This window comes from Electrophorus electricus, chromosome 4 (assembly GCF_013358815.1).
Source record: "Electrophorus electricus isolate fEleEle1 chromosome 4, fEleEle1.pri, whole genome shotgun sequence".
NCBI classification, from domain to species: domain Eukaryota; kingdom Metazoa; phylum Chordata; class Actinopteri; order Gymnotiformes; family Gymnotidae; genus Electrophorus; species Electrophorus electricus.
The window spans coordinates 16,154,236-16,181,735 of NC_049538.1; the positions used below are offsets into that span (position 1 = coordinate 16,154,236).

The window sequence follows — 27,500 nt, forward strand, 5'->3', positions numbered from 1 at the left end:
TTGCAAAGGTAAGTTTTCAATAGAATGCAGAGCCTTTTAACCCATGCTGCAATGTCAAAATTAAATTATTTGCAATTATTTTCTTAGCAGCAGCACCCATGCTTCAAGATACACTCTTCAGCCAAAAATTAAGGCATTTAATGACGCACTTCACTACCATTGACCATTCATTTCCAAATTTCCTTTTAATATTCAGAGAACTATGATAAATTGTTTAGCAATATATACAAGTTCATAAAATAAAAGGTGAAACACAGATGGAACCATCAGCTTCCTTGTGTCTCAAGGCTGCCAGAATCACAGGGGTGAGTGAGCATGTTTCAAAGCACTGGGGTGATGCTTCACCACATTTACAGTACATTAAGCCAAAGCTGGGTTTATTTGGGGAAAAAAAAACAACTTCCTTAAATCCTTGGAGCAGTGACCTATAACCAACCAGCAGATAGACTTAGTATTTGAGTGTAGAGCTAGGTAATATGGCAAAATATGATCACAATTTTTCCCATATTGATCAATATCAATACTTATCATAATATACAATTTTATAATGCTGAGCACCCTCATTGTCTGGTTAGTTGTTAAATGTTGAACCAGTGATCTGTTTATGTGGTCTGCTGCAACCCAATGGGAGTCATTTATCTCAAACCTTTGGTACAGCACCACTAGCTAAAACCTGTGGACAGATGAAAATACTGAGTGGTTGCTGGGATTTTACATTTTTAGGTGAAGCAAATGTTTGTTTTGTTTTGCATGGATCCCTGGTTATCGACCAATGACATTTTGCAGACTGTCTTAATCTGTGATTCATTGCTGTTCAGATATCCAAACCACTTCCTTATAGCTGAGGTGGTGTTAACTGCCAACAATGTCCTCAGCTTTGGAGGATATTAAAAGTTCTTGTTCACTTTTGCACACCTGGCCAGTTCCACCCTTTCTCCTCATTTCCAAAGCTTTCAGCAGCACTGGTAATGCAAACAATGCTTTGTGGTAGGAAATGGACATGGACATGGACATGCAAGCCACTAACTGCACTATATTTGTATCACATTTATTTTTTAGGGTGATAAACATATTGAATAAAAATGTCAAAAGCTTAGTTCTAACAGCCTATCATTATTGACATAAATTTTGTTTTGAGATCACAAACATAAGGAAGTTTGTTTAACCAAAATCAACATTTTAGCTAAGGGATGGGGCATCCCAAAAAGTAAAAGCAGTCATGTATACTGTGGCAGATCGCTTGTCCAGTAAATGTATTCTGTTAGTGGTTTGCAGTAACAACAAAGTGACCAACTGTACAAATTATATTATGCCAAATTTACTAAACTCTGATGCATTTCTTAATGCTGCTACCATTTGATGTTCTTCACAAACACTAGCTAGCTAACTATTTGAAGCAGCAGAATGATGCATAACAATGCTGACTTTGACGACATTACTTTGTTGAGACATTACTGCTTTAGATTTAGAATTTAAAGTAATGTTGAAAGTATGATTTAGTTTGTCACCAAGTATTGTACATGACCCAATGTTTTTTGTCTATCAGATAAGGAAAGGAGAGATGATAAATCAGCCTCCTCTGATATATTAGCTGGCTTGCTTGCTAATGCAATTTTTGCAACAGTACAGACTACTAAAGATTTATTTGCTGGATAAGGTTACTTTGAGATGTTACAAATAGACCTATAGCTAATAAGAAAACTGATATACAGCTGGCTTTAAAGATTTCAAGGACTGCAAGTTAGACTCGTTATAAGAAATCCAAGATGTTTACTAGAAATTCAATTTCAAAAGTATTTTGCGTAAGCACCACGAATTTAGACAATTTAGATACGTCTACATAGCCTATTTCACATCACTGCCACCAGGACATGATACATTTCAATAACATTTCACCCCAATTTTGGAGGTGTGGTGTTCTCTGCTGTAGCCTACAAAAACAAGGATTATAAAATACATCTCATCAGTTTATACCCATTTGGGGTGCTTTGTATGAAAAATTCTCTCTGCATGTACTATTAACTACTTTATTTCAAAACACTTAGTACTGACAAGTGCTAAAGTACCAACAGTGATATTGATGCACTGAAAACCCTAGTCTGGGAGGAGAAGAATTTAAGGATTCTCAAACTATTTGAGTCCCACCTCAGGAGCCAGGTACTCAGGGGTGCCACAAAAGGTCTTCATTGTAGCATCATTGGTGATGCCCTCCTTGCACAGGCCAAAGTCTGTGATTTTAATATGACCATCTTTGTCCAGCATTAGATTTTCCAGCTGAAAAAACAAAAAATTTAAAAAGCCATCAAATACAAAAACATACAATTAAGAATACTATTTTTAAAATAGAATCTAAATATTAAGTACAATTGAAGACTGCAACACTTATTGAATCCTTCCAGCATGCTGCAAATGGCTTAAGTGGTTGGCCTGGGGCCAATTAAAAAAAAACAAACATTACTTTCTGAACACAACACTAAAATTAGTCTACCTTGAGGTCCCTATAGACAACATCTCGAGAGTGCAGGTATTTCAATGCAGAAACAATCTCAGCTCCATAGAATCGTGCTCTTTCCTCTGTAAATACACGTTCTCGTGACAAGTGAAAGAACAGCTGATGGGAGATGAGAAAAAAAAAAAAAAGAAAGTTGGAATCTTCACAGGTATTCACTGTGTATTAAAGAAAGGTCAAGGTTAAATACCTCGCCACCATTTGCATACTCCATCACAAAACATAGGCGGTCATGTGTCTGGAAGGCATATTTTAGTGTCTGTGGTCAGAGATAGAGAAAGACTCAGTCAAACTATGAAATATCATTTCCATGCAATCTAAACAGACTGTAAGAAATCATTCCCACCGTGAGAAAGGGATGCCTTGTGTTCTGTAGCACTCTGCTTTCCGTGACTGTGTGTGCTACTTCATCCTATAGCACATACAAATTCATAAGAAACTGCATTACACTGCAGAACACTTCTATAAGACATTTATTTGCACCACCAACCTTAGCAATGATGACCTCTTTACGCAAGATCTTCATGGCATAATGCATACCAGTGGCTTTTTCTCTCACAAGAATCACCTTTCCGAACGTGCCTTTTCCTAATAGCTTCAAGTAGTCAAAGTCACTCATTGTCTAAAGACAAAACAAACATTTTGCTGAAAAAATGCTGTTCTTCCAGAAATGGGCAGTTGAGTTAATAAAAGGCTAGAAAATAATTATCAGTAGTTATTTTTGATAATTATGTTATTCAGTCTGGTAGCTCAGTAGTTAAAGTACTTGATTTGTAATTGGAAAGTTGATGGTTCAAGCCCCACCACTGCCATGCTGCCACTGTTGGATCCCTGAGCAAGGCCCTTAACCCTCAATTGCTCAAGTTGTACTCAGTCATAATTGTGAGTTGCATTGGATAAAAAAGCATCAGCTAAACGCTGTAAATGTAAAAAGAGACTGCTTGAATTTTGAACACCAATGTGATTTACAGTAGTGGGAAGGTATAAACAATATTTGAATCGTATGTATGCTCAGGTCAATAACCCTGATAAAAATCTACTAGAGAGTAAAATAGGCCAACATGCACCCTCTTTACTAAATTACAAATGAGGGAGGCCTTTCTCATGAAAGCTCTTTTTATTCTGTTTTGTTCTTTCAATGCCTTAGAATTAGGACACTGACCACTTTGGTACGAGTTTTGGCTATAGATGCCTCCATGCCCTCCAGGCTATTGTCACCAGGGGAACCAAAGTTGATGTCCATTGGTTCCTCCTCTTCACGAGACTTCAGGCCATTGGCCACAGCCTGAATAGTACGGATCCACTCTTCCCTGAGAGAATATCAAGGTTCTATTAGGCCATATCGAGCACAGCATAAGAGAAATGCTTTAAAAAGAAATGCAAATTACTACCATCATCCCAGTCCTGCTTATGCCTAGACAAAACGGCTCTCTTGCACCGAGTCCTAGGTCAAGAGCCATTGAGAACTGTATATCCTGGATCAGTTGGTCTAAAAATGTTAACCCAGGTTGACCTATTAAATATAGCTAACGTTACTTGAATACTAGCGGCCAACATGGTTATTCAACAACTTGATAGGCCTCTCTCATAACAAAAATGCAGCAAAATCTGAAAACTTGTCAGCCACCAGTTCCATGTTGCACTAGTAGTAAACAAACATCATATTGGCTTGTTATCACATATACCATTACTGTAATGTCCCCTTAAATAGCACTGATAATAACCATTAATATATGATAACTTGGGGAATTTGTTGCAAACATTGATTAAAGATGGGTTGTTGATGTTTGTAAAAGAGCATTAGTAATATGAATACATTATATATTGGCATAACGATTCATGCATATTTACACCAAGATGCTGAATTGAAAATGTATGCTATATGGAGTTTAAGTTTCAGAAGAGAACAGAATTGCAGTTTGCAAGAAATGTTCAGCTTGGGTACAAAAATTAGGAAATAATAAGGGCTTTTAAACATCACTAATCTAATCATCTTTCTGGTTTTCCTGGTTAGCTTCTAGGTGGTAGAAGGCTGAGATGATCAGCCCAGGTTTTTCTGTCCCTTGCAACAACGAGTTCTGTGTTACTCGTGTAGCTCACCTGATGAGCCATCCCAGGACCAACCTCCTGCTTCACCACCAAAGACCAATTCAGAAACCGCAAGTCTGCTGCAGCCAAACCAATCCATTTTTCTCTCCCTTTTTCTATCAGTCGTGAACAAAATCCAGAGATGCATAAACTCCTCCACAAAGTGCAGATTTCTCCTCTCACCTGAAGGGTGATTCTATTTCTGGGAGAGCACCATGACTTCATATTTAGAGATGCTGATTTTCATCCTAGCCAGTTCACATTCAATCACAAAGTATTCAAGTGCTTGTCTCAAGTCCACCTCTGAGGCACCCAAGAGGCCATCACCTACAAATAACACCTCTAGCCCTCCTTATTGGACACCACTCCACCTCAGCTGTGCCTTCACAACCAGAAACAAGAGTGGAGACCAGATGCAATCTTGACAAACTCAACACTCACTGTGAATGACAGCAAAAATTTGGACACCAGAGAACGTGAGTGGTGCAGAGTGATGCAATTTCAACCAAAGCAATGAGTGGGAAAACAACACTGGTGTTTTCTTTCGCTCCAAGATTGCTCTAGTACCACTCCAGTGCAACACGTGACTGGATGACAATGAAATTGCACCATTCATTTTTACAAGCTTGGAGTTCTCTAGGTATTTTCACAGAGACCATGAAAACAAGTCCCTAATTAAAATTCTTAATAGTGAATAGAAGTACTGTAAGGTTATTACCATCAGAAAGGATTCATTGTGGAACGTAGAAAGACATGTCCGGAAAACATGACATTTTCCATCTACAGGTACATGTCCCTGCACAATGAACAGTATGCTTACCAATATTGTTTTTATGGTTAAAATCATTTTAGATGAAGAAAAAAAAATTGCAGGCTGCTGCTGGTTTTCTTTCAGTTCAATAAAACATGTCACCTTTCTTAAAGAGCTGTTTATCCTAATATGTTAAGCGAAGAACTCATTGTTAAAAATACTTTAAAACAGAAGCACTTCTAAAGGGAGAGGGGTGGGAAATACAATGGAGTGGAGTTGGGAGCAGAGTGATTACGTAAGCAGAATTTTCTGGTATATACTCCGTTAGACACAGCTCTTGCTGTATTAAACAGAGACTGCCTGAAGCAGCAACCCATATATACTTTGTAATCCTGCATCAGCGCTCAAAAGCGTATGCTGAACGTCCACCTTTTCCAAGTCTATAAAACGCATGTAGACTGGGTTGGCTTACTCCCATGAGAAAAGAGCTGGTCCACTGTTCCACGACCCAAGGTGAAGCGGCATAGCTTCTCCTGTGTCCTAGGTTCAACTATAGATTCTCCTCTTCAATATCACAGCATAGACTGTTCCTGGAAGGATAAGGAGTGTAATTCCCTTATAAAATGGACACACTCATTTTTAAATTCATGGATCATCACTCCAGTTTGCCAGTCCAAGGGCATCTTAACCATTTTCCATGCTGAAGAGCGCTAACTGCACAAGCCTAACACTGTCCCGTACCTTTAATTTCTCAGATCAAATCTTATCTACTCCTGCTGCCTGTCACCATGCAACTTTTTAACTACCATGAGGGCTGCATCCACAAAAATGAAATTTGAAATCACGGCCAGTTTCAGGCACTACTTTCTGATATAACTGCATGTCCACCAAGATGAGTACTTCCTCAGTGTTCCATCCACTGCTCAACAAGATCCTTAGTAGAGGTCTGCACCTCCTCATCGCTCAGGACAGCTTGGGTGATGCCTTCCCCTTCTGAGACATTTTCAAGAACATATTTGGGCCCAATAGACTCCAAACTCCTTCCAAATCAAGCTTTTGTCTCAGCAATACTCAGAAAGCCTCCTTCAACTTGACAGTTTCCTTTACTGCTGGTGTCCACCAGCATGTTCTAGGTTTACCATCATGGCAGGCCTCTATAACCTTCTGGCCAGAGCTTCTTACCACTGTATCGACGACTGAGGATTTGAACCTAGTGGAAGATGAAAGTATGTCTCAAAAAGCCACCTAGAAGGCTCTCCAGGGCCAACCAGGCCTATCTGGCCAAATCATATTTTTGATTCTTCCAGCTCACTACCAAATGGTGATTAGTTGACAGCTCTGCCCATCTCTTCACTTGAGTGTCCAAAACAAACAGGACTTTTAGTCATCTGATAAGACCACAAAATTGATCACTGACCTCATACGCAAGGCACTATGGTACCATGTACCGTTATGAGCATAACTGTTTTCTAATGAAGTGTGTAATAACATCTAATAACATTTTCCACACTCAGGTTCAGAACAGGTATGCCATTCCTCCCAGTCACACACCTCCATGTATTTCTGTTATTCCCAATATGGGCACTGAATTCTCCATGCAGGACAATGGAGTCACTAGGAGGGACCTGCCCTACCTTCTCAGGCCCTTTCCATGCCAAAGGCGTGACGTTCCACATTCTCAGAGTCAGTTTCCTTTACCAATTTCTAGTCGATCTGAAACCATCTAACCTATGCATGACAGCACATAGGCATACTCCTAGTTACATAAGCACCTTGCACATTTTCTTAGTGAAAACTCATCTAGTGATCTGTGCAAAGAATATGAGGCAGCTAAAATAAGCAAGAAAACATAAGGACAACAGGCATTTGTAAACAGCAGAATATGTGTTAAGGACAGTGCAAAAGCTAGTCATGACAGACAAAAACATGCAATTTATGGATCTTGATGACCAACCCTTTTAATGTCAAGGGAGGCTTGATGATGTTTACTCATCATCAAGCAACATCAGATTGATGTTGGTAACTTTTTAGCTTTTCAGGTATGTTCCTCCTGGGACCTTTCCAGTCCAATGTAATGTGCACTTGATAATCATCATGTCTGATTTACGTGTCTCAAGGCTATGAAAAATTAACCACTTACAGGGTCCAACTTGCCCCCCCAAAAAACCTTTGTATTGTAAAGCTAATACACAAAAGCTAATTTATTTAGTTAAAGGTGATATATTCTTAAAATAAGTAAGCATGGTCACAATATTTCACTTATTTTCTTTTTGTTGTAAATAACTAAGATTTCAAAGGTTTGTCTTTTAACCCTACGAAATGCTGTTGCGACCAACTTGGTCAACTTGGAATTGGCTGCATTGTTCATGTGTCATTTGCACATGTCTAATGGTCCAGACGTGATACCAGCTTTTTTACCTGCTATACACAATGTGAATAATGTAGAGTTATTTATAAAATTTGTAGTTCAGGCAAGCGAGTGCCACTTTTATCTGCCTTGTTAGGATATTCCCCACAAACTTAGCAGAACACATCAGGTACAGAGGGGTCAAAATCAACCCATGAGGGAATTAAGCTGCGGACTAGTTTTGCTTCATATTCATGCTTGGCCATTTTCCTGTACACCTCACTCTGACAGTTTGTCAACAGATAATATTGATTTATTTTGACTGGATGTGCAAATGGATTAGACTATTTTTAAAAATATTTTTGCATTATGAGGGGTAAAACAGTCAAGAGAATTGAGTTTGGCGCCAGTTATGTCGTTAACACATTGCGCCACCCACCCCAACATGAACTGCCCCAACGAGGCAAGTGATTTTTCGTGCTGTTGTTCCGAGATCACGTTTGTAAAAGCATGCTCACTGAACTTCATAAATAATTTTTCTTTAAAATGTTTCAAGTTTCTGCAAATGCAAAAAAGTATTTTGATTTATTAATATAGCATCAGCCCAGGAAATTCAACATCCACCCTTCACCTTTTTGATTCAAACCTATCAAATGTCTGTGATGCAAACAGCTTGGTCACTTTGTTATAGTATGTGTTAATAGGAGTTTTGTACAAAGTTAACCCCTAACCCTTCTTTGCTCACCTTTCAGCATTGCTGTCCACATGGAAAGTGCGTTCTATGACTGTGGTCCACTGCAAACATCGAATGACAAAGGTATTTGGCCGAGGTCTCTCAGTCTTCATCAGCTGGCATTCTGGAAGAGGGAATATACCACAACGGCACAACCACCGAGTGACAAGGAAACAATTTATTACAGCTGCCATAACAATGTCTTTATACTCTAAACAACTGTGTGTGGGAGGTTACTCATAGTAGTCTGTCCCAAATTTGCATTCACACCATTTCTAACAAACATGCACACAACTAAATACCAGGGGTGTCAATACGCATGGGCCTTTGGCACCTAATCCTCAATTATTTTGATGTTAGAAATAAATGTCCCCCCCCCCACCCCCCAATCTAAGGTGCATTAAAACAGTATGCGTTCGCACAACAGTCAAGTTAAGATGCAGTATCCACCATGTCCAGGCCCATCCCCATAGAATCTCTCCTCAGTAAGCACAAAGGCAGAAGATAAGACACTGACACATGCATAAAAAAGGAGGTTGAGGTGGAGATTTTACACATTTTAGGTTATTGAAAGAAGCAAGCAAGTTATACAAGAGTAACTTAGTTAAAATGTCTTTATACTGTTAGTGAATGCATCAGCTTCACGTATTCAGTCATGTAAACTAAGATGCTGTCCACTTGCAGCTTTTAGCTAACTAGATAAACGTATTGGTATAATGATATAATGCTAGCTCTCTTCACTCTGAAACTTGGTAGTATGTCTTGGTAGTATGATTGAGGACTCCTTCTCTACTGCCCTTATGTAAAGCATTTTCAAGCAGAAACTCAAAGACAAAAGCTTTTTATCTTTTTAAGATAGTGTTGTGCATAACTGGCTTAATTTAACAACTGATAAAATTGTAATCTTCATTAAAATTACGCTCTACTCTGGCTGTCTAGAAGAAAAAGCATTTTGTGGCTAGGCTCAGACCACTGGGGGCTTGAACCCAATTGAAAAGAAAAGCCCTAGTGATGCCCCTGCTAAATACCACATACAACCTCAAAGACTGGTGACTAACCTGCTACAGAGAAATTATTGAGAGGGGGCAAATTAGGATCAGACATCTCAGGCTTTTCCTTGTAGCCAATGAAGGAGCCATCACTCTTCAGGATAAAGTAACGAGGCCTCCAAGTCTTGATGTATTCACCTGAGGACAGGAAGGCAGAGACAAGAAAGGCAGAGATTACAAAAAAATGGTGTAAGAAAAGGACTGATTAAACAGAGCAATGCAACAGCAGCATATGAAAGCATTATGCATAGTGATTAAAGAAAATCTGAGAACCAGTATTAATTTGATCTACCTGATCTGAAATTGTTAGAATGATGCTTATTCTACAGTTTTTGAGCAAGTCCGAGTCGAATTAGTTGATCCTCACCTCTCTTGTGGAGCCAGCCCTCTCTGACAACGCTAACCTCATTCATGATGGGCAGGGGTGTGTGGGGTATGTGGGGCTCAGGGCAGGGTGGCAGGGAGGATGGGGGAGGGGTGAGGTCTCCAAACACAAGGGTCAAATGGGCAATCACAACCAGTACTGCACAGTGCCTGAAGAAAACAAACAACAACAATCATTAATTTAGCTCTATGGCATTCAATTTCATAAACTCATGAGCATCAACTGTGCACTTTAGGTCCTGCCACAACATTTCAATATGGTTAGGTGTAGACTTTGAGCTGAAGCTGAAGTGCAGTTGGGTTGAAGCACAGTAAAAGAAGACAGTAATCTAGTCAGAGAGATGAACTGAAATCACTGATGTCATCCTCGAACAATAACTCTGACGCAAAAGAGAATTCACAGCCCACTCAGTTATAGCAACGTGTCCAAGTCATAATGCAGGAAAGCATCCCCAAACCATCACTGTACCACCAAGATACTTAACAGCTGATATGAGGTTCTTACTTAGATGAGCAGTGTTAGGATTTCACCAAATATAACAAGGACTATGTTGGTCAAAAGGCCTTCCTGTAGATTTTTCTGTCTACAAGAACCTGTTCCTAAACCCTGGTTTCCCCTATGCAATTCTTGTCCAGTGTTTTTCTCATGGTTGAGTGATGAACACGGACCTTAGATGAGGCAAGAGAGGCCTGCAGTTCAAAACTTTGTCCTTTACATTTACATTTTATGACTCCTTTATCCAAAGCGACTCACAATTTTGACAATTATAAGCAATTGAGGGTTAAGGGCCTTGCTCAGGGGCAAGTTGGCAGTGATGGAACTTGAGCTGGCAACGTACCTATTACAAGTCGAGTACCTTAACCACCAAGCTACCCCTGCCCCGTATAAGGAGGACTGGGTAGGTGAGCTTGTTGTTGTATCCAGATAGAATCAGTGGTACTGAGCATGCATTAGCCATTCCAGTGGGGCTTGGTGTGACATTAGTAACTAGGGGAGGCCAGTATGGATGTTGTGTTGGGGAATGCTTGATTATGCATTTGATAAAATCCATGTGTAATTGGCAGCACTAAGCATGCATTAACAGTGCTGGTGGGGCTGGGTAAAGCCTTAGTCGCTAGGGAGGCCAATATGCATTTAATGGGTTCAGGAAGTGACTGGCACTGTGGGGCAGCACAGTTGTGTTTGCTCTTGGCATAATGCATAAAGCCCATATGGAACTGGTGGCACTAAGCATGCACTGATCATGTCAGTGGGGCTGCGTATGGCCTTATTCACCAGGGAGGCCAGTTGAACCTACATTTAAAAAGAGGTGCCTTTGTCAACAGTTCTTCCTGATTTGAAATGCCACATCAGTAATTTCCTTCATCTGGCGGCTGTTCATGTTATTATGGAACAGCACTAGATAATGAAGCAGCTGACAGCATAACTGATACCTTGCACATCAAAAGATATGAAAGAAGCACCACACTTTTCTATCAATTCTCCTGCCATACTATTACTACATTCCACTATAAAACTTAGACTAAATATAGTGAAAAATGTGCAGCACTGGATACTCTACACCTACATCAAATTCTACACATACAACTGAGCTTATGACAACAAATAATATACCTTAGTAAGTCACTGGCAGTTTCAGTTATTCCCACATTCAGTTATCCACTTGCCAAAAAAAACCCCACAACAATCCTACATGGTAACTTATGAGGGAAAAAAAAAAAAAAAAAACTACCATAAGCATTAAATTTCACAGACAATTTTATTATTGACAGTTTCAATGACCTCTGCTACTAATGTACCCTGATGTGCAATTCTTCACAGAGTTCTGATGGAGAGCCCAACCAGATCTCCTCCCTATGCTTCGTTGCCACATATCTAACCATATGCAATATTACAACTGCCCAATACAACAAACTACAGAATTTAGGAACAAAGTCTTAACTCTTTTGCCTGTTTATCTGTAGGTCACTCAGTCCCTCCCTCCTTCTGACATACAACTATCCATAAACCATGTCCTGTTTATCTGTTGCCTGCTCCAGCTCACTCACAGTTCCACACCCACCTGTGAAGGCCTAAGGAGAGTGACAAACAAGAGCTGACAAAAATTATTCAGAGTTGTTCACTCTGTCATGAATGCAAAATTGTAAGAAAATTGTAAGCTTGCTGAGAATTTGTAATTGCTTGGTTACTTGTACCTTACACAAATGTTAAAAGACAATCCCAGCAAATGTGTCACTTAATATAACAATGTATGCATTGCATGTCAACTACCAACATACAATATTACCAATATTAGGTAATCTAATATGCATTTGAAAGTTATGTGAAATACTGTGAAAATAAGGCTGCAAGAAATTAAATACTTCACTGACTGCTTGTCTTACAACTGAGACAACTATGACATTACCACATTCACTATCTTAGTTTAAATAAATTATATATATTCCAAGTCTACATCAGGTTTTTCAATTAAGGGGGGTGCTTGTCAATACAACAAATTAATAGCAAGTAACATGTGGCTCATATACAGTAGGTATATATATATATATATATATATATATATATATATATATATATATATATATATATATATATAATAAATACCACATATATCCTGATATTACTGGTAGGTCCCAACTCTGTGGTATTTAAAGTGTTACACCTTTTAATGTCCACAGGTTTCCCCAGATGATGTTTGCTAAACCTAAGCTGTTTTTAACTCATTCAAACTGGTGATTCTAATGTATTTAAAGGCATACATTGGTGAGTTACATAGTAGTCAGGTATAACCCATAATAAATTATTAGCATATAAAATATTAGATATCAAGGGTGATTGTGGAAGAAAAAAAAGTCAGATAAACTACAGGAAATGGCTATAAATATAGCAATAATAAAAAATACAAATTGAGAATTCTGAGTAACAACTTCTATATTTTAAAGATGGTGAGTTTATTATTTTAACCTGCCACATTTAATTCCAATGTGAAAATATTAGACTGGTCTCGAGATGTGGTCACAAACATCTTTTTAATGACTAGCGAGTTGACTCAGAAGTAACTTCACAATAAAAGCAGAATTATTTACATTTATTGCAGAAATACTGACAGTACATAATGGATGGTTTTGTCGCAGTATATTTAAAAGTAATACAATCTAAAATACCAGTATGTTCTTAAGTATCGGTGGAGACACTGAAACACTGTGTACAGTTATTTGAGCCGGACCACAGGATGCACAGTGCATCTAACCCTGATCATAGTGGCTAACTAAAGTAATATATATAGTTATCTATGCCAATGTAATGTGCCAGTAAACTAACAGCAATATACCGTAAGCCGTTTGAATGCAGTAGATAGCGTTAGCTACAAGGTATAAAACAAGAGTACTCAACTATTTTTGATAAGATTAACCATTCAAGTAAGACAACCTAGCTAACGTTAGCCATCATAATACCTGTAGGAACTAGCTAACGCCTCTAAGCTAACCAAGTTATTCTTGCTAGCGAGCAAGAAACGAGTAGCTAGGCTAACCAAGTTATCTAGTTTAGCTATCTAAACGTTAAGCTAAAATTTGCTTACTTTCACCTGAATGAATGCCGTGAACATTTAATATTTAATTAGTTACTGCTAATACCAGTCTTAGTTGGCTTTACATCAAGCTGACAGGTATAAATACAAAAACACTGACAAAGTTAGCTAGCTAGCTTGCTAGCTAGTAAGTTACTTACCACTTATTACGAATTCTGCGTCAAGAGCGCCCTTACCTCGCCTCATTCAGCTTGATAATCAAAAAAAGATTTATTTCAGTTACCACACACGCTCAAAATCACAGTTCAATGCGGCAAAGCTTCATGACTTCCAACTGATGTATGCTACTGAGTTCTGCCAATGAACACCCAGCTTCCCAAAAATAACAAGCGAACGCCCGCTGAGCCTGTTTAGCAGAGCTACTAATAACACTTGCTGGGTCCTCTAATCGGCATGTGTCGCTAAGCGGTGTTGGATACTTAACCTAGCAATGTGACATATCGAGTAATGAAACTTCGTTATTTCAAAGGCATTAAATAAAGCTAATCGCATTAGAATTGTTGTTTCGGTTTGGGAAATGTGTTTCCACTACTTCTTGTTGATTAACTCACCTACTTACAATTCACGGTTGTGGATCCTAGGGCATTCAACCAGGCCTTCTTCCACCCAGAACAACTAGCAAGCTATTCAACATGAGCACAAACAGGAAATGACGTTTGCCCAAGGCCCGTAAAATAAACAATAAAAATACCCAACATAAAAGGCTTGAATCTATCTAAAATACGTTGCATACTAACGTAATATTTACATTTAAAACATGTTCATATTGTTCTTATCCCATTTAAAGCTGGGCTACAGTTATCCCCACTGTTGTTAAATACTAAAAAAAACAATTTTCTTTTAAAAGTCTTTTAGGATCTGGGAAAACGCGACGAATTTTAACTAGCAGTCAAATTAGGGACTGTAAGCTATAACCTCTCTCACCTAGCCTACAGTTCGTTTCGCACCTAATGCTAAAATCATCTCCGCCAAACCTTTCAGAACTTCCACAGTAAATGTATAAATAGAGAGGAGCATGGTGAGGACTCCCTGAATGTTATGTGTTTCTGCAGATTTTAAATGTGTTGTTAAATATTTGGGTTTGGTGTATGATTTAGTCTTGTTGGGTCCTAAATCATACACCAATTTAATTTAATTAACTAGAGTTGTAATGTGGGGACATTTTTTAAAATGTATTACCATAGGAGGAATAGATTTGTTTTATCTTGGTAAAGTGAGTTCTTCACACGCTGTCCTTGCTTCATTCATTTAATTAAGTAGTAATAAAATGCTTGTTTTAGACAACAAAACGTATATACGTTTCATTTTATTGTGTAAAACAGGCATTTTATTACTTAATGAAATTACAGAGTTGGAAAATGTTCACTTGTATTTTGTGACACCATGCCTAGATAGCAAACGCGATACAACTTGACATTTCGTAAAACAAATTGGGATGCTTCTCTGCTGTTAAAGCATCATCATGGCCACAGCGAATGAACATACAGGGATCAAATGGTAATCCGTCACCAGTTTGGATCCATTCCCACGATTTCTGTTGACAAAGAGGATGCAGAATAGAAACTGAGAGAGACCACCGTGGCAGGAGTCATCACGCTGTCAATCAGCCCCTAAACAGTGCTGATCGTCCTGGTAAAGAATAATAGCTTGGGCTTCTGTATGGCCTATAAATAGCTCAACACTGTTACAAAGCACGGTGTATTTTCATGCTGCCGTATGTCGGTGAGCTGTGGAGCTTCCTGGTTTTAGCTTCATACTACCGCTATACCAGCTCCCAGCAAAGTGCTCTGTTACACTGGGATGAGGGAGCTGAATGCATTTGCTATCACATACACTTGTACCGGTGTTTTCCAGGGCAGGCATCATGGACACAGACACCAGTGACAAGTGCATCAATGAAGTACTTTCACAGGTGCAGGATAAGGCTAAAAGGGTCATTGCCTACTATAGCCGGCACTTGCTGTTGGCTGTTGTGGCAGGGCTGTGCCATTTCTGCCCTTAGCTCTAGGGCATCCCCTTTGTCCTGCATACTGACTACACCTCACCAATTTGGCTTATGGTCATCTTTTGGCAAAGATCTTGTGGGCCAGGTCATGAGGTGGGTCATGGCACTGCAGAAGTATCACTTCACTATCTGACACCATGCCTGGACACCTGCATGGTAAAACAGAGGCCTTGTATTGCTGCCTGTCTGCCACCTAAGAATGCCATTACAGGACTCAAGGACAGAGCCTAGGCAGCAGAGTGCTGCTGCTGGTGTTGTTGCCCCTGAGTGACACTGGCCTTGATGCTGTGAGTAGCAAGGAGTTCTGCTGCACCAAGGAGGATACAGCGTTATCCTAGGTGCACAGATGACTTTGAGGGGGATGAAAACAGAGATGGATGTACACAATTGCACTCGGACCTTCACGCAGGCAGGGACAGCCTCCAGATGCATGATGGGCTGCAATAGCATATGTGGAACCGGTGCCTCTGCAGTGTGTATAGAAGCTGGTCAGTGCTACTGCCAGCTTGAGGACTGTGCTGTGTGTGGTTCATGGGCATGCTGGCGTGGGGCACTTTGGCATAAGCAAGATGCTGAAGTGGTAGTTGGAGTTCTACTATCTTAGATGTAGCTCCATGTCTGTGCAACATGTGCACTGCTGCGACCAATGCACAATTACTACAGTTGCATACCTCACTATAGTACTTCCACTCTAATGTGCCTATGGAGGGTTGCTGTGGACATCCTTGTGGCCTTAGAGTCACTAAGCGACCCAACGCACGTGTTCCCAGAATAAAGATTGGCTATGTTTGCAAATTGACTAGTTGTGGAGTCCTTCTGCCTTTTTGGAGTGCCTGAAGAACTCCACAGCAACCAGGGATGCAACTATGAGTTGGCAGTCATATCTGTGGTCTACAACTGGCTGGGCATCTGAAAGACTTGTATCACTCTGCTCCATCCACATAGTAATGGCCTAGAAGAGTGTTTCAACTGGATGTTCTTCACCCAGCTTGCCATTTTCACTAAGGTTGGGTGATGTTTAACTAGCATATTATGATATCTATAGGGAAAAATTGGACAATGATTGCGGGGGTGGGGGGTGGGGGGGATTCTATTAATTACATTAATTACTGTTTCCATTTTTGAACATTTGAGCCCATTCACAGCTCATCCTCTCCTAATCACCCAGTCTTTCCTTACTTTCCTCCATACATTTGCATATACACCAACCTGTGAAATATGCTAGATTACCATCACATAGTAAAACTTGGTGTAGTTTCAAAAAAAAAAATAAAATATATATATATATAAAAAAAAAAGCTAAAATCAACCATTTCTGGGGCTTTTTCCAAAAGTAAAAAGTACAAGCATGACAGTGAAAGATGGGTACAGTATACAATATCACAGTTAGGACTTTGTTTGAAAGGTATAGCAATGAACAGGAGAGTTCACTTTAGTTTTAATATACAAAGACTCATCTCTTGATTTACTAATGCAGGCACAAATCTATAAAAATTATGTTTGCAGCTAAATTTCAATGTGCTGTAAATAGTGTGATTACAAGCCATTTTTTCTTTAAATCAGGTGCAAGGAGTGATTTAGCCTAATAATTCGAATAAACTCAATTTTCCTTTTTGCCTTCTCTGCAAGCCAAAACTTCAACTGGAAAAGTCACAGATCAGTGACGTGCGCTCATACACCTTGATCATGTTCAGGTAGTGGAAAGTAGCAAAGAAGAACTAAAATGCTATGCAACTCTGCATAATTTAGTTAAGTTTAACATTTAAAATATGTTGTTAAATAGTTGGACTTGGTGTATTTCATATAGTTTTGATGCGTCCTTTGTTAATTAATAAATATGTTTAGAAATGTCTACGGTCTGCATGTCAAGTTTCTCTCCTAGTTAATTCCCCACCCTTTCCCTTCCATTAACCAATTATTTCCATTATTGTTGTGCTTGTTATAAGAGAGAAATGCTGTTCCCTGGTCCTTCTTCACCACAGATGCTACAGTATTGTTTATTTTTGAGAGGTGATGGCAGGGGTGGGAATTGTCTGCTTATTGTTGTAGGTCAGTGTGGCTAGCCTACTAAAACACCTGAAGCTACAAAAGCTGCAGGTCTAATTTTATTTTTATTTATTTTTTTTTTTTATCTTGGTCCTTCAACAGAGAGGTTTCTGAAACACCACTGTATCCTTATGCTCAATATTCTGTGTTGAAGTTAGAGCCCCTGGTGTTCCTATGATTTCTGCATTGAGTTTTATTAGATGCTGTTGCTCACTGTAGTCACACTGTTTTTTGTTATGAAAATGTAAAAGATGATCCTTATACCAGCAAAGATGATCCTTATACCAATATTATAACCTTGTCAGCTCCTAGCCAGCATTAAGCCAAACACTAGAGTAAAGGAAATGGATACCCTCCAGTCATCAGAGAAATACAAGTGACATCATGCAATGTTCCCTAGTTGTCTACTATATAATGAAAAGAAATATCTAACATTTTCTCAGCATGAGAAAATTCCTTCTCTTACTTACAATAACAAATATTATATGTGTTCTAGGCTTTACTAATTTAGGATAAGAAAGAGAGGAGCTTTTAGTGTTTGTGACTAAAAAGATGAAAAGAGGAACATCATTACATACACTCACAGACAATTGTATCCTGTGTTCCTAATTTAAAAAAGAAATGTAAATCACAAAGGCATTTCAAAACATCGAACATTGAAAGGGTGGGGGTAACCTTGCACACAAAAGTAGAAGAGTTGACATGCTGGCTTTAAGACATGTTTTAGAGGTACAGACAGGAATCACACGAGACAGAATTGCAGTAGATGCAGCAATAGCTGTATTTGACAATAAAGGGATATCTAATCCAGTGTCTAATGCATTTGTTTATATTTCAGATTTCAGAGTAAAAATCTTATATTCTATAAAAAGCTAAACAGGAAACCCAATCTCTCTAAAGAAAATATAACAAATCACAAAACCCTTTTACCAATCATCATAGAAAATAGAAATGTTTTAAAATGTTCAAAAATATTTTTCAGTGTGTGCTGTATATATAGTCAAGGCAGTTTGGCATGGACATTGTAGTATTTCTAGTTTATCTATTTAATTCAAATTCTAAATGATAGATATAATTAAAAGGACACTGCATAGGAACGAGCACAATATAGCATAAAGAGTAGAGTCATGGGTCTAGAGGTAATCTCATGCAATCTCACATTTACTGATTTAATATTTCCTCTTTATAATGAGTGATGCAATCCATTTAATCACTAGTGTCCTTAACAGGTGAAAGAGAACTCCAGAGTGTGCCTACTTGATCAGAAAATGCTCTGTGTGGCTGTTACATGGCGTGCATAGAGTGGAAATTAAGAGCTGTGGATAAGCAACTCAAGCTCCACACAAGAAACCAGGGACTATTCTGCTCGTCTTTCTTGCTGCTACGCTCTGATGGGGTCATAACCAATGGCCTGAACAGAATATAGGCAGAACGTCACACATCAGCATATTACAGTAACTTGAATGATGAATATACATGATTTCTTAACACAAGAGAAGTTGGCGTGAACTGCTCTCAGTGGGGGATAGATGGAATTATTTGTAAGCCATGAGGATGAAAAGCTGGGATGACCATAAAGGTTATAAGAAAAGAGTCCATACCACACAGTAAGATAATAAGGATTGTGACTGAAATAATTTTGAGCTGAGTGGTGCTCATTCACAGATAGAGTCCCTGCATATTTTATAATTGTGTCTGTGTGTGTATATATCCCTGGGTTACTAAAGAGAGAGTTTGTCCCCTTCACTGCCATAGGATTATGTAGAGCCTCTCTTCTGTAACTCTTGAATAAATGCTGAGGAGAGAAAAGATATGCAGTTTTATAACCATAACAGAGATCTTACATGGCAGTCACCTGAAAGGTTACTGAAAGCCTAACACTTACATTTTCACTTTAGTTGTAGAAGGCATAGCCTTTGTTTGCTGATAATTGATTCTTACAGTGCATAGGGAAATACTCTAAAGGACAACTGACACTGCTCCCTTATTGACTGACTAATTTAGTACTTATTGTAGGGCACTGTTTATGTTGTTTAACAAACTCTAGCACTTATTGTTTATAGCACTTATCATTGTTTAAAGATGGACCTTATGTATTTTGCACTTCTAGGTATCAGCATTCATCCCTGTATTCATACAGTATTCTAGTTCATTGGTATGTTTAATTCTAACCTACTGTACTGTACTTGGATATATTCTGTAGGAAACCAGCTTTTTCCCAGCTTTGCGATGCCATAAGAATTCACCTCACATAGAAATAAGTTCATTTGGACTAAGCTTTTACCTTCAATGATTTCATCCTTGACTTTCTGCAGCTCTTTCCTAACCTCTTCCAACAGTTCCTAGAGAAAGCACGCACAAAGTTAACAAAGTTACATAGTTAACAAAGGAGAGGGTAGAGTTAATTCAATTTTTTCAGTAAAGTTCAATCTTCTTGAGCAACACTGAATATTTTCTCACTTGTTTGATTCTCTCCATCTCAGATTCTTCTCCACTCTCAACCTCATTTGATGAACCTGCAGCTTTCAGTCTGAAAGAAGGAACAAACCAGTGAGTAAAGTAAAAAGACACAGATGTGAGGTAAATAAAGAAAAAGTAAAACACAAGAAATGGTAAGCAAAAGTAACCGTAAAACAATGTCAAGCCACCATTAAAAAAAAAACAGAACAAAAAGACATACAGTCAAACAACCTTTATTTTAACAAGGACACCTATTGATTAAAACACCTGGAGTAATTTGGAGTTTAGTGCCTTTTTCAAGGGAACTTTTTCATCCCTACAGCACATTTCCTGTGGCATGAAACTCTGTTCTGTTAATGCCAATATGACGTCTGTGTGCGCCAATGCCAATATGACATCTGAGAACTGTGACAGATGGCATTTTGAAATAACAAAGCCAACAGCTAAATTTCTGCAACATCAACTTCCTAAAGACTAAATAAATAAATAAATAAATAAATAAATAAATAAATAAACTACAAAATTTCACATCACCAACCACCACCACCACCACCCATCAGATACCACCATGATCTGACATGCTAGTATTATTTGTTGTCCATTACAACAAAAGGACACAGTTGTACTCATAATAAGTAGGCAAATCTAACTAATAAAAGTTGTGTTAGCCAGAAAATCGAGGCTCAAAGGGAAAAAAGTTAATAATGGGCTTAAGCTACATAGCAGCTATGTTTAAGTTTGAGGGTGTGTGCATGTGTGTCTGTGCGTGCATGCACATGTGTGTGTGTGTTTGGGCAGTACCTGGAAGGCATGGAAGTGAAGGAGGGAGAATCCAGACCTCTGGTCAAAGAATTATTCCTGTTTGGATATATACTAGATATATACACATATATAAACCCCACATACTCCATTCCTGACTAAAAGAGGTTAATAGGTTAATCAAAAGCCTCAAGACTGAAGGCAGTTACCAGAACAGAGAACCAAGCTAGACTCCATTAAAACTGATTTACCACATTAAGACCTCTTAACCATAAAAGTAGTGGAAGTGATTGGAATACCTGAATTCATTTATTTGGATGGTTGATTTTGGCAATATAGTGTAGCAAGATGTCAGAACAGAGCACACAGACATGTTAGGAGAGACAGTCTTACCTGGGAATGCCAGATGATTTCTCCCAGGGTCTCCTCACTGTGTCTGTTGGGGGAAAAAAAAGGACCAAACCATGAGAAAATAAGATAGACAAAAAGGACATAGGCTTAAAGTTCAACACAGAGTTTATTAAACTTATAAACTTACCACTTTGACCTTGAGAGTCAGAATCATCCTGAATCCAGACAGAAGAAAGGCAAAATTGAATGTGAGGGTCATTACTCTATTAAAATAGATTCCCCCACCCTCACCTGCTCCCCTGTCCTACTGATACCCCTCCCCCCCCCCCAACACTTTTATTTATTTGTTGTGTCACTACATTTTTCTTTAATAATTATTATTAAAAAAATATTTTATTTTAGAATTAACGTTTGTTGAATGTGGCCTCCTGACATCATGTTAAACGATACACCTGTTATGACGTTATGACCCTGGCTGGGTCGATTCTGTTTAGATGACGTGCTATTGCTAAAGGTGACTGTAAAGATGTGACAAGAACATTTGCTGTCCTCTGACTCTTCTCCATCCTCCCCAACTAATGTGTTAGATTATGTCAGTAGCTTCCAATTGCATCTACACTCCATGTGCACTCTAGCACACACATTGCAACAGTGTATGAAGTCCCACTTTGATATAAAGTCAGTTTAGCACTCCTTCCAGGAATGATATAAGGTTACCTTTTCCTGGTTCTGCCCTTTATGCTAAATTTGTACCTACTGTGTCAAATCACAACTAAGTGACACGGACTATGTTATAAACACTTGATCATCAGAAAACGTCACGTGCTTGTCACATTAACATGTTCAAGTGCTATGTTTCACATGATGTCTCTGATTTTAGTGATGTTTGTTTGCCTGTACTTTCCTTAGTCATAGCTTCTGAAGGTGTCCCTTTATCTGATTATTCCCCTGATGTTGATGGTTTGACTTTGCGTAGTGAGCGTCTTCCCTCTGCTCATTTGCCCAATTCAGAAAAGCACACATTTGGTGAGGTATTCCTTCGATTTCAAGAACACAACACCTCTGAATCTTGCAAAATGTTTTGCGTTTGTTCATGACAATATCTTATCTAGGTAAAGAGTATGGACATGGAACTGTTCATCTTGTTGATGTCAAGGCGCTATCTATTGAATCCATTGTTGCTTTCCCTGCTCCAAAGCCCAGAAGAGTGCTTAGGTTGATTTCTAGGGGATATTACAAAAGTTTGTATCGTAACTTTTCGGATGTCGTGCTTCCCCTTACAAACCTCTTGTGCAAGTCCTCTCATTTCATTTAGTCCCCTGCCTATCAGTCAGTATTTGATACGTTCGTTACCTGTTCTGTCTGCTCCTGATTTTGAAAAGTCGTTTAAACTTGAGGTAGATATTAGGGACACTGGATCTGGGGCAATGTTGCTATGCAATGGGCATCAATCATGCTGTTGCTTATTATTCTGCAAAATTCAACCATCCACTTCATTATAGTACTATCGATAAAGAGTCCTGTTTTGTTATTAGCTGTACATTATTTCAAAGTGTATATAGGATCTAATGCTTTGCCCGCCACTGTGTACACTGATCATAAGCTTCTTGTATTCCTCCAGAGAATGGGCAACACTAACCGTCAGCTCATGTACTGGTCGTTAATCTATCAGTTTAATTTAGACTGTACATAAAATATAATAATATAGTAATATAGTAGCACACTGTTTGTCACATTCAGGTTTGCCCTAGTGTTCTCTCATGGGTGGCGGTGTTATGACCCTGGCTGGGTCAGTTTTAATTGTGTTTTTCTATGTTCCAGGTTTTGACAAACCTCCTGCCTGGACTGCCTCCCATTCCTGTTCATGATGTGTCAGGTGTAGGCCATCCTTATTAACTGTGACCTTTATCCTGATTTGCTGCGTTACCTGTTCCCAATGTATAAGACCTGCCTGGATTGGAATGAAAAGGGAGACATTCCTCTTGCTATGTTCTATTTCATTTTGGCTTTAGATTTCTTAAGAATTTGTGTTGTGATTTGCATACACAACATGCAAATTGTTTCAATCTTGGCTGTTATACTGTTTATAATTACTGTTTTCTATTGGATCTGGTATGTAGTGTATATTTTTATTTCTAAGTCATTGTTTGATTCTTTTTTGATCTCATCAACTCCTGAAGCCCATACCCTCTATGATTAAATCATGCCATTATTCACACTACCCCAGTGCTCATGTTCTGTCATTGCTGTTACAATCTGTTGCCTAGACTGGGTCGTAACACACCTTAGGTATACAATAAAAAACTGAACTAAGTATTTCCATCTTCACCAAAGGAAATATATGCCAGCTTTAAATTTTAGCTCTGCTACTTCTGTTGAAACTCTTTTGAATGTTACTGCATTAAAGAACATTTTAGGGAGACCAATTTTAAAATGAAGTAACTTTCTATAACCACTTACAAGTAAAGCCTACTGTCATTAATCAGAGCTGCCAATGTACCCAATATAAAACACAAAGCAGAAGTACTCTCACATTACTAGGCTCTTCTGTCTTTGGGACTGGAAGGGCTTTCTCCCCTTTGTCTGCAGCTTTCCTCCTGGACACACAGGCACACGTCATTGCACATGCATAGAAAAAGTGAGTAAAGCACACAAAAACTACCAACGAAATGAACAACAATGTTCAGAACTACAATACAGCTACAATTTAGCTCACAGCAGTATTTGTATGTTCAAATTGTATATTCTTTGTATAAGAGTTCTCAGTATCTGATTTACTAACTGGGGCTTTTGGAAATTGAAAATCTATATAAAAGAAAAATGAATCAGTGTGATAAGCATATATTTGAGCACTGAAGTTTACAATACACCATACAGTCATAAATCATGGATGTCCTAGACATAAGGCATGAGCGATTGTGTCTCTATTACTCACCGTCTTGCTAGTATTGCACTCATCTCCCCCATTAGATCTCCTCCCCCAGTGGGCATGGAAGCACTGCTGCGACTGACATCTTGCTTGGAAGTGGATGCAGGAGCTGGAACAGTAGGTGCACCACCACCATCATCTGTCTGAGGGCAGCAGAGAGCAAGACTCTACAGTCAGATCAGACAAGATAGGTCCTACCTTATATATATCCTATTAGTAACACAAAACCATAGGGTATATGCTTTATTGTTAATAAGATGGCGCGACTGTGTTATGTAGAAAGACTATATATAGGTTCCCCTTGGAGGCAGAGTTAGGTTATTCCAGACTATATCCTTAAATTAATCCAGACTAAGGCACATAAATCTTATTTAATTAATTTAATTGTGTGTCTCTCTCATGTTTTCACTCTCTCTCTCACCTTGGGTACTTTGCGGAGCTTGGCTCCTGCCAGTGCAGCAGCAAGACCACCTCCTCCTAGTCCTTCTCCATCACCACATCCACTTACAGAAGTGGGAAGTGGAGGTGCAGGTGGAGGGGCTCCCCCTCCACATGGAGGGGGGCCTGGAGGTGGAGGGGGCCCACAGGGAGGAGGCCCAGGAGGAGGTGGGGGCACTGGAGGTGCTGGGGGACCTCCAGAGGCCAGAGGTGGAGCAGGTGGAGCCATTACTGTAAAGCAGAAACATACGTTTAACAAAGCTTTGTGGGCAGAGGGGGGGTTGTCCAAGGCTAAGAGCTGTGCCAGTGCAATGGGCAGATTCTGTCAGTTCCTGGTATTCCATCTAGATGCTACAATATTTAAAAAAAAAATTTTTAAACCAAAGTCTGAAAGCCCTATCTTCCACATGGAACTTTATTTAACATTTTAACCATATTCCACCATTAAAATGAAATGTAACTAAAATTAAGATCCTTACAATTCTTGCATTAAATAATAAATCCCAAATATGCTGGAGCTGTTGTCTTTTTGCTGCCATTTAGGACCTTAGGACAGGGGAAGATGTGTAACCTTATGTGTCAAACCTTAATCCTAACCCTAGACCAGTTTTATAACTGAAGATGGAACATGCCTACAATGAATAGGTACTAGGTATTTTTTTGGAATAGGAGCTTACGAATGAGTGGTGAAATAATGGGGGAATTACTGGGTGATTTGTGTTACGGTGTAGATTTTTATGATGGTTTTGCACTGACTTGAAGCAGCCAGTCGTTCTCTCTCCTGCCGCTCCCTCTCTTGACGTTCTCTCTCCTGCTGTTCCCTTTCCTGTTGCTCCAGTCTCTGCTGTTCCAATCTTCAGAAGTAATATCATAGATTAAAATGCTACATGCACTTACTAATGCACGTTTACACTCATATATATATATATATACATGAAATGTGTCATTTACAAAAGTTACTGAGACATTATGCAGCTTTTTTTTTTCAGTGGAACCATAACTAAAGTTAAGGAACATCAAGTTGTGCTGTAACTATCATTTTAAACCCACAAATGCAAAATATAAGGCAGAAACAATAAACAAGTTTTCTTGTGCAAATGGATTCTCAAATGTGATAAATTAATAGTACATTTAGTAAAATTAATAGTACAGTAAAATTAATAGTACACTGAGCAAACATTTCACCAGAGATGTTGTACATCATGCTATAAATAAAGAGAGCCATTGATCCATGAATATTTTACTGGCGGTTCATTGTCATCATCTTGATTTAAACATAAACACTGACTTGTTTCAGCCCAAAAGAGAGAAACGAAGCAAATTGGCCTTCTATTCGCTGCAACATAATGACATGGAAACATAAAGAACGTAATAACTGTGTGAATTATTTGATGTCATCTTAAAAAAAAGAAATCTCAATCAGATCAAGAGATTTTTTAAATACTTAATTATTCTGACAGCCATTTGAGTCAGTTTGTCTAACGTAATCTCAGTTGTTACCTTCTGTGCTGGTCCACTTCCTCTTGGGATGGTCCATTTGACACAGGCCGAGGAAGTGTGGAATATCCTAAAGATAGCAGACAATTATTCAGTTGTAATTTACTGATGTTGTACTTTGAACTTAGTGATATTTGTGCATGTTTGTGTATGTTTGTGCATGCTCTACCCATGTCAGGCATGGCACTGAGGACCTCCAGTGCATGCATCATGCCAGTGGCAAATAGAGTAGCATCCTCTTTGCTGCCAAAATTGAGGCCCCAAACCTGGCGTGCATCCCGCCACTGGTGGAAGTTGGGTGTGGCTTGGTTATATTTTAGGCTCTTCATAATTGGACAGTTCATCACCACCTTCACAGAACAAGAGGAATTCATCAAAACCAGAGCACAGTGATGTGGACTTTTAGAAATGGCATACCTATCTGCTGACATTACCACTGTAACCTACACTGAATGGCCACTTCATTTGCGACACCCATCTAGTAGCGTGTTGGACCTCGTTTGGCCTTCAAAACAGCAATTTGTCAAAGCATAGTTTCCAAATAGGTGTTGAAATCTTTCTGTAGGAATCCTGGTCCAAGTAGACAGGATAGCTTCTTGCAATTGCTGAAAATTAGATAAAAGGTTCTGATATGCTCTGAATAGCCTGTTCTACCTCGTCCCAAAGATGCTCTATAGGATTAAGATCTAGGGACTTTGAATGCCAGGGAAGGAATGAAAAATCACTGTCATATTCCTGGAACCAATTCATGACTATGACCCTTGTGGCATGGTGCACTGTCCTGCTGAAAGTGTCCTTCTGCTGTAGCAAAACAGATGCCATGAAAGGGTGAACTTGATCAGCTACAATGCTTAGGTAAGCTCTACTGCCCAAACATCCATCCACGGGTATCAGAGGTCCCAAGCTGTGCCAATAAAACTTTCACCACACCATTACTTCGCCTCCACCAGCCTAAACTGTTGACACCTGACCGGAAGGGTTTATCGATTCATCAGCATGGTGGAACAGGAATCTGGATTAATCTGACTAGGCAATGTTCCTTCATTGCTCAGAGATCCACTTTTTACACTCTTTTGCACAATGGAGTCTAGGCCTTTTTTTAAACTTTAGACAGCATTGGCACTCAAACAGGTCATCTGCTGTTATAGCCTATCAACGCTAAGGAACAACATGTTGTGCATTTGGATGCATTAGTTGAAGCATTTGCATTGTATTCATTTGCAGTTTGCTTGCATGTGCACCACCTGTTCATTAGAACAATTCTTGATATCTTCCTCTGACCCTTTTTGTTGATGAGTTGTTTAACATCCATGAGATTCCCTTTCAGTGGATGTTTTTCCTAAAATCACACCATTCTCGGTATACTCTCAACATTGTTGAATTCTGGACCCTGTCTAGCACCAATAACTCTGACTCATTCGAAATCCCTTAGATTACTCAGTTTTCTCATTCTAATGTAGATTCACACTAACTGATTCACAGAAAATGCTCACCTGATTTTATGCTGCACTCTGTGGTGACATGTCTAATTTCCATACAGGGATTGTGAAAGGGCAGATGTCTT

The 27,500-nt window shown here is 39.0% G+C and overlaps 2 protein-coding genes across 5 annotated transcripts in view; both read right to left on the bottom strand.

Moving 5' to 3' along the window:
* akt2 (v-akt murine thymoma viral oncogene homolog 2) overlaps positions 1-14,088 on the bottom strand; it is a 24,002-nt gene extending 9,914 nt beyond the window's left edge. Inside the window, exons 1-11 of one of the 4 annotated variants that reach the window (XM_035525289.1) lie at positions 14,003-14,088; positions 13,592-13,641; positions 9,845-10,011; positions 9,487-9,615; positions 8,441-8,552; positions 3,672-3,819; positions 3,000-3,131; positions 2,856-2,921; positions 2,700-2,768; positions 2,489-2,611; positions 2,146-2,274 (exon numbers count right to left, since the gene is read on the bottom strand). In XM_035525289.1, the coding sequence (XP_035381182.1) occupies positions 2,146-2,274; positions 2,489-2,611; positions 2,700-2,768; positions 2,856-2,921; positions 3,000-3,131; positions 3,672-3,819; positions 8,441-8,552; positions 9,487-9,615; positions 9,845-9,890 (954 nt within the window). In that variant the 5' untranslated portion in view covers positions 9,891-10,011; positions 13,592-13,641; positions 14,003-14,088. The remainder of the gene's footprint in view (positions 1-2,145; positions 2,275-2,488; positions 2,612-2,699; positions 2,769-2,855; positions 2,922-2,999; positions 3,132-3,671; positions 3,820-8,440; positions 8,553-9,486; positions 9,616-9,844; positions 10,012-13,591; positions 13,642-14,002) is intronic. The other 3 variants (XM_035525290.1, XM_035525292.1, XM_035525291.1) reach the window with 3 other exon arrangements.
* Positions 14,089-18,259: 4,171 nt separating this feature from the next.
* vaspb (vasodilator stimulated phosphoprotein b) overlaps positions 18,260-27,500 on the bottom strand; it is a 61,030-nt gene continuing 51,789 nt past the window's right edge. Inside the window, exons 3-14 of the mRNA XM_035525729.1 lie at positions 26,106-26,286; positions 25,940-26,006; positions 25,196-25,293; positions 24,423-24,670; positions 24,008-24,144; positions 23,606-23,669; positions 21,260-21,287; positions 21,115-21,157; positions 20,764-20,820; positions 19,963-20,032; positions 19,787-19,844; positions 18,260-19,297 (exon numbers count right to left, since the gene is read on the bottom strand). Of these exons, the coding sequence (XP_035381622.1) occupies positions 19,260-19,297; positions 19,787-19,844; positions 19,963-20,032; positions 20,764-20,820; positions 21,115-21,157; positions 21,260-21,287; positions 23,606-23,669; positions 24,008-24,144; positions 24,423-24,670; positions 25,196-25,293; positions 25,940-26,006; positions 26,106-26,286 (1,089 nt within the window). The 3' untranslated portion in view covers positions 18,260-19,259. The remainder of the gene's footprint in view (positions 19,298-19,786; positions 19,845-19,962; positions 20,033-20,763; positions 20,821-21,114; positions 21,158-21,259; positions 21,288-23,605; positions 23,670-24,007; positions 24,145-24,422; positions 24,671-25,195; positions 25,294-25,939; positions 26,007-26,105; positions 26,287-27,500) is intronic.